The sequence below is a fragment of the Poromitra crassiceps genome, assembly GCF_964638095.1.
Source record: "Poromitra crassiceps genome assembly, chromosome: 18".
Classification (NCBI taxonomy): Eukaryota; Metazoa; Chordata; class Actinopteri; order Beryciformes; family Melamphaidae; genus Poromitra; species Poromitra crassiceps.
Window position 1 is genome coordinate 12,541,886 of NC_139636.1, and position 14,118 is coordinate 12,556,003.

Consider the following 14,118-nt stretch of genomic DNA (forward strand, 5'->3'; position numbering starts at 1 on the left):
CTTACTACTAAGGTCAAAAAGACAAAAGTGAGCTCTCCTCTTATTGATTGGTATCACCACCTGTCAGGGACATTAGACATGTCTTGACACACAAAACATTGACATTATAATAGATGTTTTGATCATCTCCTTCAGATCAAAACAAATGAACTAAACAAAACAAAACAAAACAAAACCCCACGAGTGAATGGGTCAAGTTCACAGTGGACTAGAGAGGACTGTTATTGGAGACTGTGCAGCAGCATAGCCACTGATTAGTCTTTCTTTCTCCAGACTGAAACATTGATAGTATCCCTGTGCGGATGATTGATTGAGTCTGACACATTTTAATTACGCCCAAATTAAATGAATCGGCTGGCAGACTATAAAACATTGCTGTTTAATAACCAGCTCCTCCATTTGCCTTCATCCAATCCCATTTTGGCTGCCAGCACCAAATAACCTCTCTCCGTTTAATGATATGCAAATGAATTTGCATGAACCCCATGATCCCCTGCGATGATTAAACTGAGATGACATTAGCTGCCACGCCGCTGCCACCGCCGCTGCTTCTGTCTGTCTGCCTCTCCACTATCTCCCCTCGTATCCACGACAACGGCCAACTGCTGATATTAAGGGCTTCATTGTCACTATTCCCTTATGAATTTTCCTGGTGAGAGAAGACATTCTGTCAGTGTATCCAGACTCATTTCCGCAGAGGGTTTCTCCAGAGGCAGCAGAGGAGGATGCTGTCACAACAAGCAGTGGAGGTTCTCACGCCACATGTGGTAGGTAGGTAGGTGTTGGGTGGCACGTACACCCAAAGACTTTGATCCCCCCCGGCTGACAACGACATCGCTGTAACACAGTAACGTCGTATAAGGAGATGCGTTTTTGGTAACCTTCCTCATCTCTCCATTTTCCCCCACTTCCAAGTTGCTCCCCTCCCACCGCTCCGTTTCAGTCTGGATCCCGGCTCCACCTCTGCTGTCGTTTATTGTACTCCATTTGCATAATGAAGCCCAGGCTTAATTAAGATCCCACTGGAGTCTGGAGCCGAGGATGAAGGAGAGCAGGACGAGGAGGAGGAGGAGGAGGAGGAGGAGGGGAGGAGGAGGAGGGGGGGGGGGGAATCCAGCGTTCCTTAGCTTATCCGCACATGTCCAAACAGGAGGCACAATTTAAGGGGGGAGAAAAGCGTTGACGAGCGATTAAATCGCTAATTATGATCGGCTGCTGGAATTAGTGTGTGGCTGTTAATTAGCTGCAGATGAGATGCCCCAGACAGTTGCCCGCCCCTGACGACTGCCGCGGCGGCGCCCTCCCTGACTGGCAGAAGAGAAGTGCAGCCTGACGCCCCAGAGATGATGCCAACACGTCCCTCCCTTTAACGCAGACAGAGCGAGCGAGGGGGATATCCCTTTAAGAACGTCCCAGGTGTGCGTGGTGCACATGAAGGCAGCTCTTCATCATCCTCGTACACCCTCTCCCACTGTTCTTCGTTAAGCACCAAACTCCCCCATTTCCTCTTTCTTTATATCCTTTATTTTCATTTTGCTCGTTATTCCTTCTTCCACCTACTTTTCCTCCTCCACAATGGAATGGTACGATCCCCCCCGGTCTTAGTGTTTGCAACGGGCAGCCGACTCCTTCCCGCGCAGCAGTTGGCACTGAGCAGAGTTGGCACCGAGGAAATAGTTTTCGTCCCGTACTTCCACCACACAGTTTGCACGCGTGGCTCTGGTGTTCTCCCCGCACTTCCTTCTGCTCTTATTTGGTGTCCGCGTTTTGGGTACGGCTTCGCACGGCAGCCGATGATGGCGCCTGGGAAATGCCTGTTTTAGTTTGCGTTTGGCATGGTGCCATCTCTGTTTCTGGTCTCTCTCCCTTGAGGGGGTGCCATCGCGCCGAAAAACATTGAAGGCATCTGAAATCTTCTGCTCACCGTATGGAGGCTTCTGTTTGCAAATGTGTGTGTGTGTGTGTGTGTGTGTGTGTGTGTGTGTGTGTGTGTGTGTGTGCTATGGTGGCTTGGCAGCGTGCCATCTTTCTGCCTGTTTGCCCTTGCCGCCTCTGAAAAAGATGCCATCACAGAGTCGCTGGCGACCGTTGCCCGGGCACCTCTTCTTTGGCTTTGTCCAAAGCAAAAACAAACGGTGATTAGCGACAAATCCTCCCGAGGTGAGTCCCGTTGTCCTCTTCGGATAAGACGGTTCTCCGCCGACCGCTCGGATCGCTCTGGGTACGCCATGACTGCAGGCTGGCATGGCGCCCGCTGGCTGGCACACGCCGCCTGGCATAGAGAGAAAGGAACGATGGAAGACGCGTTGAACGGCGGATTTTCCCCACTGGCATTATTCCTCGTACGATCAATGGTCATCGCGGAAATCCTCTCGCCAATATCCAATTCCATCCCCATTCTTTTTTGCCATCTTCCTATATGTGAGTGATCTTCTGCCTGCTGGCATCGCTGTCACTTCCACGCGCCACGATCATCATCTCCATCCTCTCCATATGTTTTTGGATCTTCGTCTTCTCTAAGCCGTTCGTTCTCCTCTCTTCGCCCCGCTGTGTCTGTGCCAAGGTGGCACCAGGCTGGCACTGTGTGTGGAGGTTCTGTCTCTGTTCCTCTTCCATTCTTATCCTCCTCGCCCCCTTCGCCCATGCCCGCGCGCCCGCCCCCGCTCAAGCCCTGACTGGATGGCACTGTGCCAACCTGCCACCGCCATCGCTCTCATTTGTAGCTCATCCCTCGCTCGCCCTTCCCCCTGTCTCTACATCTCCATCCCTCTCTCTTCCCCTCATTTCATTCATCCTCTTTCTGAATCATTTAACCTCTCTCTCTCTCTCTCTCTCTCTCTCTCTATCAGTTCCAAATGGCTTTGCGCGCGTGTGTGTATATATAGAAACATTACAAAACTGATATATGCACAACTTTTACAATTCTCGAAAAACGAGCCGCAAACGGGCGGTCGTCTTCGTTGTCATTTCGCGAGACTTTTTTTTTGTTGGCACCTGAAGGAATGCTCAGTGTGATTGCCCTGTAGGTAATTACTACCGCAGCTCAGCAGTGACTTATTCCACAGAGACGAGAAGAGAGAGAGAGAGAGGAAGAGAGCCCTGAGTTTGGAGAAAGCTTGTGTTGTTTTAATTAACTATTACCAACCCCCCATCATGTGGGCTTCAGTCCACACATCTGCCAGAGCCTCGTGCAGGTTGTGCCTGCTCACACATCCACACACAGACAGACAGTACAGCAATTCTGCTTATCACTCAAATACAGTACATGCCATCAAGCTCAGCCAGCTCTCCAAGATGACCCCTGCATCCCCCCTTCTTTCAAATCTCCTCTATCAAACAAAAGCTGCCAGTGGTGGAGGAGCTATTAAGAAAATACTCTCATTAGTACACAACACATAATGAATATGTAAATGGTGTGTGTAATTTATGCATGGAGGGGGCACTTGTTCTCCTTTCAGTCCTCCATTGTATTCACTCTATATCCCCGTTTTCCTTAAACCTTCACACACACACTCGTCTCCTCTTCTCTCAGCCCCACACACACACCCAGTGGTGAATGAGTGCACGGGGGGGGGGGGGTGTCTCACTAGTCTCACTATAGTCCCTTTGATTTTGTGTGCACTTCATTTTACATGTCTATCCTTGCCTTTAACCACACGCGTGTAGTTTCTCTAATAGTCTCTCTCTCAGTCTCTCTCTCTCTGTTTGCTCCTCTTTCTGTTCACAGCCCCAAAAACAAGCCCTGCAGTGATGCATTAAACCAACAGCCGAGTGTTTGAACAAGCTCTTTCTTCCAGGAACATGAATAGTGAATGCTCTTTCGTGCAGGAACATGAATAGTGAATGCTCTTTCTTGCAGGAACATGAATAGTGAATGCTCTATCCACCATATCACAGCATGTGTTTGTTGCGTATGTGTTCGTGCGCGCGCTCCGTGTTTTCTCTTTGTGCCTCTGTGACAGTGTTGATCTTAATGTGTGGTCCAAAAACAGTGTGGTAAATTGAAGTGTGCCCTGATAGACAGTGAGGAGCCGTTGCTCCCGGCGTCTAGGATAAACACCTATAATACCCTGGCTCCCTTGGCAATCACCATAGCAACAAACCGTGGTACCCACGTGAGTTGCATAATAAGATGTTCCCCAAGACCGCGGACCCGTAAAGTGGCGACAAACTAGGCATCCGCGGCACTGAATGAGAATCAGAATATAACCATTCAAATGTCAAGCTCCGCCTCTGACTCAGGCCACACACCAACCTTTTCCATCTATCAATAGGGTCCAATCACACACACACACACACACAGACACACAGACACACACACCCACCCACACACACACACACACGTACACGTGTGCACCTTCTCTCTGTCTCCCAGACCTTAACAGGTGCTGATGAGCCGCAGTCAATGATTGTAATGAGCTATCGATCACCGTGGGAAAACAGAGGGACAGAGGGGGAGGTAGGGGGAAGCAGAGGACACACACACACACACACACACACACACACACACACACACGAACAAACAGACAGACACACAAACAGAAGGATGTGGACTGTCTGGAAAGAAAACACACAAATGGAGACAAGCTACCTTAGACAGACTATCAATATTTGCTTTAATCAAGTCCTCATCTCCTATTGTTCCGCTTAAAGTAGAATTTATGGGGAAGAGCTTGTCTGGTGGAAGTGAACTGTGTTACTCCGAGCAGCAGCGCGGCCCAGCTATCGGCTATAGGGCTGGGTAGTGGAAAGGACCTCACGATACGATACATATCACGATACATTGCGATACAATACATATTGCTATATATTGCAATACTCTACATAATTTACTGAAAATTTAATTGGCTGTGTACCACCCAGGTAGTGTAATATGTACATCACTTTATATTGATAACTTAGCGGACAAATTGAGTCAAAACTGCGGAATGTTGAGTGTGTTACTGAACGCACTGAAATAAAAAGTATTCTTATTGTGTCACTGAACACACGGCTGTGCAAAAAAAACGATATGGCGATATATCACGATACCTTTCTGAAATATCTATACAGTATTGCGGAAAAGAATATTGCGATATATTGCCGTATCGATTTTATTGCACAGCCGTACTATCGGCCTGGCTGTTGGGTTCAGGATGACCGTGCAGACATGGTCTGGCTGTTGTGTTCAGGAGGATGACCGTGCAGACATGGCCTGGCTGTTGTGTTCAGGATGACCGTGCAGACATGGCCTGGCTGTTGTGTTCAGGATGACTGTGCAGACATGGTCTGGCTGTTGGGTTCAGGATGACCGTGCAGACATGGCCTGGCTGTTGTGTTCAGGATGACCGTGCAGACATGGCCTGGCTGTAGTGTTCAGGATGACCGTGCAGACATGGCCTGACTGTTGTGTTCAGGATGACTGTGCAGACATGGCCTGGCTGTTGTGTTCAGGATGACCGTGCAGACATGGCCTGGCTGTTGTGTTCAGGAGGATGACCGTGCAGACATGGCCTGACTGTAGTGTTCAGGATGACCATGCAGACATGGCCTGACTGTAGTGTTCAGGATGACCGTGCAGACATGGCCTGACTGTTGTGTTCAGGATGACCGTGCAGACATGGCCTGACTGTTGTGTTCAGGATGACCGTGCAGACATGGCCTGGCTGTAGTGTTCAGGAGGATGACCATGCAGACATGGCCTGGCTGTTGGGTTCAGGATGACCATGCAGACATGGTCTGGCTGTTGTGTTCAGGATGACCGTGCAGACATGGCCTGGCTGTTGGGTTCAGGATGACCGTGCAGACATGGCCTGGCTGTTGTGTTCAGGATGACCGTGCAGACATGGCCTGGCTGTTGGGTTCAGGATGACCGTGCAGACATGGCCTGGCTGTTGGGTTCAGGATGACCGTGCAGACATGGCCTGGCTGTTGGGTTCAGGATGACCGTGCAGACATGGCCTGGCTGTTGTGTTCAGGATGACCGTGCAGACATGGCCTGGCTGTTGGGTTCAGGATGACCGTGCAGACATGGCCTGGCTGTGGGGTTCAGGATGACCGTGCAGACATGGCCTGGCTGTTGGGTTCAGGATGACCGTGCAGACATGGCCTGGCTGTTGGGTTCAGGATGACCGTGCAGACATGGCCTGGCTGTGGGGTTCAGGATGACCGTGCAGACATGGCTGCCGTGAGTGAGCCCAGATGCCACTGAATGGCACTGACATGGTGTCTCTATTTTTCCTCTCTCTTTCTGTCGTGTGCACAGAGTAGAGGCAGACGGCTTGAGGGAAGGGGGAGGTGCGTGTGTGTGTGTGTGTGTGTGTGCCGTGTGTGTGTGTGTGTGTGCCGTGTGTGTGTGTGTGTGTGTGTGTGTGTGTGTGCCGTGTGTGTGTGTGTGTGTGTGTGTGTGTGTGTGTGTGTGTGTGCCGTGTGTGTGTGCCGTGTGTGTGTGTGTGTGTCGGCTGGCGTTTCAGATAATGAAATGCAGCAGGAAACAAAGAGCTGGGGGCCCCTATTCTCTGTGCTGCAGCTTCATTTTCACTCCCGTCAGTCTATGATTCTTCCATAGCCTCTTTCTTGTGTGTGTGTGTGTGTGTGTGTGTGTGTGTGTGTGTGTGTGTGTGTGTGTGCGTGCGTGCGTGCGCGTGTTTGCGCATGTGTGTAGGTGTGTTTGTGTTTGTATGGGGGGGGGGGGGGGTTGTTGTGTGTACCAGTCTCCCCTCCTCCTCCTGTTAGTATTCTGCATGGCAGATCCCCCTAATGTAATAACTGTGTCTGCATGTCTAATTTACAGCAGGAGAGAGTAAATAGCCTGTGGTTAATTACAGTACGTGTATGTGCGTATGTGTACGTGTGTGTGTGTGTGTACGTGTGTGTGTGTGTGTGTGTGCGCACGTATGCGCGTGTCTATGCGTGTGTCTACATGTGCGTGGGCGTGTCAGAATGATTTATGAGTTGCAAATAGCTACACCAGTGGCCCGTTTCTCCTCACTTAGTTTTTAATCTGTCTTTCCATTAATTTTCCCGGAGACGTTATTATGGTTTTATAACGGTGTAGCTGCGTGTGCACGAGGATGCGCACGTGAGTGCACGTGCGGTTAATGAGACAGAGGTGTGGACATTTTGTGTTAGGACGACGAAGGCTAACGTGGATCCGAGGCACCTGCGCCGCACCTTTTGCATCGCACCCTTTCTACTACACTTCGCCATTTGCTATCCTTCCTTTTCTCTCTCTCTCTCTCTCTGTGCTTCACTCACACTCCTCATTGAGAGCCACAGTGAACACAGATCTTTATTGACAGTACACGGTAGAACATGGAAACAGCGGGTCAATCCGTTTAGCCCAAGGGCCGATACACCAATTCACCAATTTGTCAGTGTTAGTTTGAGAGAGAAAAGCAGCTAATCTCTCCTCTCTCCTCTCTATTGATCACACACTTAGACTCCACTTCTCTGTCTAAACACTATTGATTCTCTCTCTCTCTCTCTCTCCCTCTCTCTCAATCTCTCTCGCTCTCTCGGTCTTCCTCTCCGCATACCACAGCTCTCATCACATCATCTCTTCATACACTCAAACGAGGCGGCTTCAGATAAAAGCCTGTATAATCGAGATTGTATGTCATTGTGCCTCTGATGTATCGGGTTTCCTTTCAGATGAATGCCGGAGTCTATTTTCGCACTTGGCAAAATAAACCCCTCACTAAAATTTGAGGTGTGGGTATTATAGTGTTCTGAATGGAGCGTATCTACTCTATATGCCATTTGGAGTTTGGTCCCCCAAGTGTCACAAATATTGTTCCCTGCTGCGTGGATTCAAAAAGCTTATGCACGGTCTCATTAAAAAAGCAAAAATCAATTACCTCCAAAGCCTGCTACAGCATGAATACGGCTCATGATTAAAAAAATGCACTGCTGGTGCACACTGTCTACTGACTTTGTTTTTCAGTCTCACATCACGGGGTACAACTCGAAAAACACAACATCCTGCCAAGATAAAAGCTTGATCAAAATTGCAGAATTAACCAGGGCAACCCCCCCCCCCCCCCCCAAAAAAAAATACAAACTAAGTCACAGACCCCCATCTGAGGAGATTTTGCTTGAGGGACCCCATCTGAGGAGACTGTGCTAGATATGTTTTGGTAGAGAACATGACAACTGTTAATACTGCAGGTGGGGAGTTAATAGTGAGGAGAGTTAAACATGTGATTATACATCCCCCCCCCCCCCCCCACCACATGTGATGATAGCTTATTTTCCCACTATTGTATTACTATTACTCCTATTATATCCTATGATACTATTACTCATATACACTGGGAACACCCTGGAACCCAAGTTGGGAGCACCCATGGGTTCCACTAGCATACCTGCGTTACTCTTATTTATTAGGCTTGTGCCCCCTCTACTGGTCAAATGAAGCCATTACCATTAGCTGAAGACCGGTTACAAAACATTCACACACACGGCCTGGCTTATTATTGTGTTACTCAAAATCAGCTGTTTACACGTCAAACCACCCCCTACTACGAGGGCAGGCGCAAAGCATTTGCTGAGCAGAGGGAGAATTTCACAGCATTTATTAATTTCTCACCAGTTAGCTAGTAAGCTAGTTAGCTAGCTGCCTCCGCTGGCAGCCGGTGCCCACTGGTGATACCAAAGCCTCGGCGAGAAGATGCTGAGGCTGCTGCTGGGTCGTGAACATAGACTGTATCGTCGTGAAGATGCAGAGGGTTTCTGGGCTTCACGAGGTGTCCGTCCACGGCCGCCACCACCACCTCCCTCCACTCCACCCGCCTTACCTCCATCTAGCTGGAATACCTCTCTGAGGTGTGGAGGGAGAGTTTGTGTCAGTTTGCTTTCGCGGTTGTATTGTTTGTTTTTTAGCCTTACCGTGCGCGCGCCCGCCGGCTAGCAGGGTAAAGTTGTAGCCTATGTTTGTGAGATAAGTACAAGTATGCACTAACAAAGTACACTAAACCACAAAACACAACATTAACGTTAAACGTCAGTTTTCTGTGCCAGTCTTTCAGAATTAGAAAGCTATGACTTAGAATTGTGCACCCACCAATCATACAGGTGTCCATCATCCTTGGAGTTTCTTCACCAACAGTAGCCTCGATAGTCCCATAATGCAACGCGGCCACTAAACAATTGTGTGGCGCGTGTGACTGTGGTGGCGGGGACACTTGTCTTGGCTTCACCATCCCCCCCCCCCCCCCCCCCCCCCCCCCCATTACACATACAGGGTATTTATTATATTCATAGAAGCACATCTGCCCGCATTCTAATATTAGTCATGATATTTTTCATTGCCACCAACTATTATGTGGTTTGTAAAATAATATTGTCATTGTTTTGTTTGTTTGGATCCAGGATTAAGAAGATGATGAACTGGAGATTGACTGGGCAGCAAACATCTGCAATTCCTGGGATTTCAGTGAAGTAGGAGCTCATGCCCAGCTAGAAGCCTTACATAGTGTAGGCTGTTATTTTGTGTTACGGTTTGTTAGTTAACAATAATTTACAATGACCCTTATCCATAGGTGTGTACAGCAGGTATGAGAAGGAGTCAGGCAGGCAGATGGCAGCTCCCACAGCCAAGGACAGGTTCAAGGGTGAAAGGACAGGTAGGCCTAATGGTGGCCAGACGGTTACTAGCAATTAGCTAAACTGAATGTACAAAATATTAGGGAGACTTACTGATTTCTTGAAGTGCACTACTGAGGTGTGGGGAACCTTATTCTAATAAAAAATGAGATGTAGACAGAGAAGTAATATCAATATAGGATGTCTAGTATTTTGTAGTGTATTACTATCATCTGTAAATAACACTTTATGTTTAATGAACATACCAGCTTACATACCAGCATAAGTGAGAAAAAGATTGTTTATAAAAGTTGTTTTGTGTACATACCAGCTGATTAACAGTATGTCTAAGGAGTGAGGACATTGCATTTACTTAATTTTTGTTTTAGGTGGCACACCACCTGTCCATTATCTATCTGAAGTGACCATGACTGCAAATTGTAATGCCATGATGACATATCAAACATGCCACATTGCGTTTTAGTTGTGTAAAACCACAGAATGAGCCGTTACACTGAAACATCATAAACAAAGTTTTTACTCAAGGTTATGTGTCAAGTCTAACCATTGGAAAATGGGGGAAAAGTTACAAATAAGCAAAGTGTGAGGAAAAGTTTATTTTCTACTGTACAGGTCCCATGTCCATAGAGTAGCTCTCATACATGCAGCGTAGACCCACATTAATATTACATCAAGACCAAAGTGCTTCTTTTAAATTCTCACAGTGCACTATAAGAGAAATTCAGATTATTTTGAATGAAATGCTTGCAAACTGTTCTACTGACTGCGGTCATCATCAGCCTCTTGTCCCTTCACTTTAGGAGTCTGAGGCCACATGAATCAAACAATATTATTCTTCCTTTAGGCTCAACACTGAATGTTTTGTCAATGCAGGTTGACAAGTCAGTCGTTAACAGTAGATATTGAGGACTCATAATGTTCACAGCTCTACAACACTGGCAGGTCAGTAGTGTTGAGCTCAGGCAGCAGTAGTGAGCTCAGGTGCGCCACTCGATGCAGAAGAGTAGCATTGTAACAGACAGGCACATCATATGCGTTTCCCTGCCACTGGTGGTACTTGGAGGGAGAGGGGGATCCTAGCACTTATCAGGAAGTATTTTCGGCTAGTCCTCGATGGAGCGGATGTACCTCTCATACGCCGTCTCATCCATTAGAGCGTCAAGCTCTGCAGGGTTGGCAAGGGCCATCTTCATCAGCCAACCTATATTAAAGATCAGGTTAAAGGTCAGGTCAAGTTACATAAAATAACATGCATCTAGGTATAGACATGCCACATTAATATCCCATCCCACATGAGACAACACAACACATATCATATATACATGAAGCATGGGCAATGTCGCCCCCAAGTGGCCCACCAATGTCCTGACTCCTGTGCTGCAAGTTTTTGTTTCAGTTCCGCTCTCACAAACCTGATCCAATTGAGGATTGAGTGCCAGTTGGTTGAGCAGCAGGAAGAGATCTACCTGAAAGACTGTTGGCCTGTATCGCACACACACACTGTCCGACCACGGGGGGAGTTGGGTTGAGAGGGCGATGACATCATGCATTGGCGATGTCAAAGGGTGGCAATTGGACGATCCGACTGTGGTCAAGATCGCGCAACTCTAACAGGCTTAGGTGAGACAGGATATAGGCCTACCTTCCATTATGCAAATTTAAAGACATAAACCCAAGGCACTAATTTCACTTATGAAACCTATTTTCTCATTCTTATCCTTGAACTTTGACAGTGGTCAGCATTCATATTATGTGGCATTAGTGCCATCTACTGTCTACAAAATGGTATTTCCTCCCCTGCTTACATCCAATCCAATACATTACATCGAATGGATCCGTTTCCTCCTTATTCTTTGCCCATACAAGGACGCTTCTGCATGACGTCATTTTGTAATCGTCTTTCTGTTTTAGACACGGAAGTAGATGACGCCTACTACCGTAGTCATTTTTAGACTTGCCAAAAAGCTGTTTTCAAGCAAAAAACAAACCGTTTTAAAGTTTTAATATTTTTCGGGTGAGAACGTAACATATATGTGACCAGTTTATCAGAATAACGCCTATATGGAAATATTTAACAAATAATGGCGTGGTGAATAAGGTGAATAGTCAAATATGATCCTACTGTACATCTGCAAAATTTCTTCAACTATAAATCCTCCCCAGCCTCTGACATTCTGGTCTCTTATTATTTTTTGCTTCCTTGCTCTCACTTTGCCATGCCTTCAATAACAGAATGAGGGAGTATTGGTATGTGGCTGGATGGATGGATGCTTACCATCTTTGTAGCAGGATTTGTTGACCAGACCCGGACTGTCTGCCAGCAGTACATTGACCTCTACAACTTCTCCGGTCAGAGGAGAATAGAGCTCACTGGCTGCCTTCACACTCTCCAGAGCACCAAACTCATCTGAGGCAGGGGAGCCGATTAGAAAGAATTACATTTACATCCAACTCAGGTCATTTCAGAACGGTGACAAAGACACAGAGCCAATGTAAACAGTGCAAAGTGACGTGTTGTGGGTCAAATTTATGGCAGGTCCTCCTTGGTTAACCAGCAGACAAAACAGGATAGAGAAAATCCTTGTTTCTAAGGAAGTAATAACAACCTTCTTTAACACCACCCCACTCCCGTCCATTACTACAAAGTGTTATTTGCACACATGCAAACTCATGGTCGGAGAGTGAAAAGGGTGACAGATACCAGGGCAGACACAAAACCTCTCAGAAATCATTTGTGTCCTATTTTGGAATAAAAATGTTGACTGTTTTTTGCATCTCTGTACATTTGCCAGTGGGCTTTTACAGCCAAATGCATTTTAATTTTGCATAAAAGTGTCCCTCTAAAGAGGAGTGTGCCTGAAATGGAAAAAAACAAGCAAATCTTTGCATTTGTGACATCATGTGTAACCAGCAAATGTTTGCATACAATACTACTATTGATTAGGCTATCAAAATTATGACAGTTAAAATGTTTCTTGATTGACTTAAGCATTTCAGCACTACACAGGTGTGCAATGTGCATTATATATAATCATCACCATCCTCATCTTGTTTACGGTAGCCTAATAACTGTTTCAGTTGTCCCCATCCCACCAGAGGAATGAGATTAAGGAGGTTCTATATAACAATGAGAACGTTATTACAGTAGATCAGATTAAGACTGATGAGTTTAATTCTTTTCCCAGTTGGACATCGTTTACAATCATTGAATTAACCACTTACCTCCTTGAGCCAGCTGTGTGCCCACCTCTGGCAGTCCACAGTAAACTACATCTCCCAGAGCCTCCTGCAAATGTCAAACAGCAAGGGTGAAGTACCGGTACTCTCTCCACCAAAGAAACTTTCGGTGCATGTGTGCAATAAGTGTGTACCCTGAATGCACCCAGGGACCTACAGTACCTGTGCAAATTTACTGATGCCGACAGTCCCTACTCCACCCTCTTCTACTCGGATCCATTCGTGCCTCTCTGTGAATTTGAGCGCTGTAACAGAACAGCAGACTCAGCGCGTACACAACCACCGGCACAACAACAACAACAACATCAACATCATCATCAAGCCTGTGCCATTCAGGAGGAAGAGACATGCCGTTGGACAACAGTGGCGACGGCAAGCGGGCGTCCTTTTCTCCATCTACCCTTGCAAATGCTAGTTAGCGGCATGCTACACTTTACACCTCTATGAACTTCACAAGTAAATACCTGTTGATAAACGGCTAGAAGTGGTGAGGGTCCGTTGAACATAATGTTTAGACGCCAGTCGCAATGGAGGAAGGGTGGCCGAACGGGTAAGTAAAGGCAATGCTGTTGAAAAGTTGGAAGATAGGCGACGGAGTATCCCGCAAGCAGCCATCTTTTGTCGCGTTCTGATGAGAGCAACTTCTTCTTCTTGGAGGATATTCCGAGGTAGTGTAGACGCTACTAAGCGTATTACTGCCCTCCGCAGGACAAGTAACTTTAAGGTTTAACACAAAAAAAAGAGCGAGGTTTGAACAGCACAGGGGGAAAGATGAAAAAACGTATCAAGTAGAAGTACCTACTATTACTTTGATTAAATTACAATTAATTACTGGTTTAAAAAAAATCTACTTGAGTAAGAGAGTTGCTCAAGTTCAAGTTCATCCTCAACTTCAACCAAATCCGATGGGGGACAAATGGGAGCTAGGGCTCTATTTGTTTGTCTGTTTCTCTGTCTGTCCCATGTCCCACTGTGATGTGATAAATGACATCATCAGTGATCAGGGTCCAGCTCAAAGACCACCTAGACCTTTCAAACCTGGACTAGATAGATTACCAAGGGGACATCAGACTCTCATTATGACAACTCTCAGATATGTGAACCCTTTGGGCTATTTGTGAAAACATAGAAATGGCAAATGTCAGTGTTTTTTTTAACCCATCTAGACCGCCTAAAACCAGGTCCAGCTCAAAGACCAGTAGAGTCAACGCTCGACGTCCCAGCATGATGTCAATTGAACATCGTTCAAATCCTTGAGTAAATAAACAGACTTGATGAAAGTGATGAAGAACTGAT

The 14,118-nt window shown here is 46.8% G+C and overlaps 1 protein-coding gene across 1 annotated transcript; it reads right to left on the minus strand.

The window, feature by feature from the left end:
* Positions 1-10,149: 10,149 nt before the first annotated feature.
* On the minus strand, positions 10,150-13,437 carry LOC310792715 (glycine cleavage system H protein, mitochondrial-like; the record flags this gene model as incomplete). Its single annotated transcript, XM_083654443.1, has 5 exons — positions 10,150-10,786; positions 11,861-11,992; positions 12,808-12,871; positions 12,985-13,067; positions 13,287-13,437. The coding sequence occupies 5 exons, from the start codon at positions 13,435-13,437 to the stop codon at positions 10,689-10,691; spliced, it is 528 nt and encodes a 175-aa protein (XP_083510569.1). The 3' UTR covers positions 10,150-10,688.
* Positions 13,438-14,118: the final 681 nt, after the last annotated feature.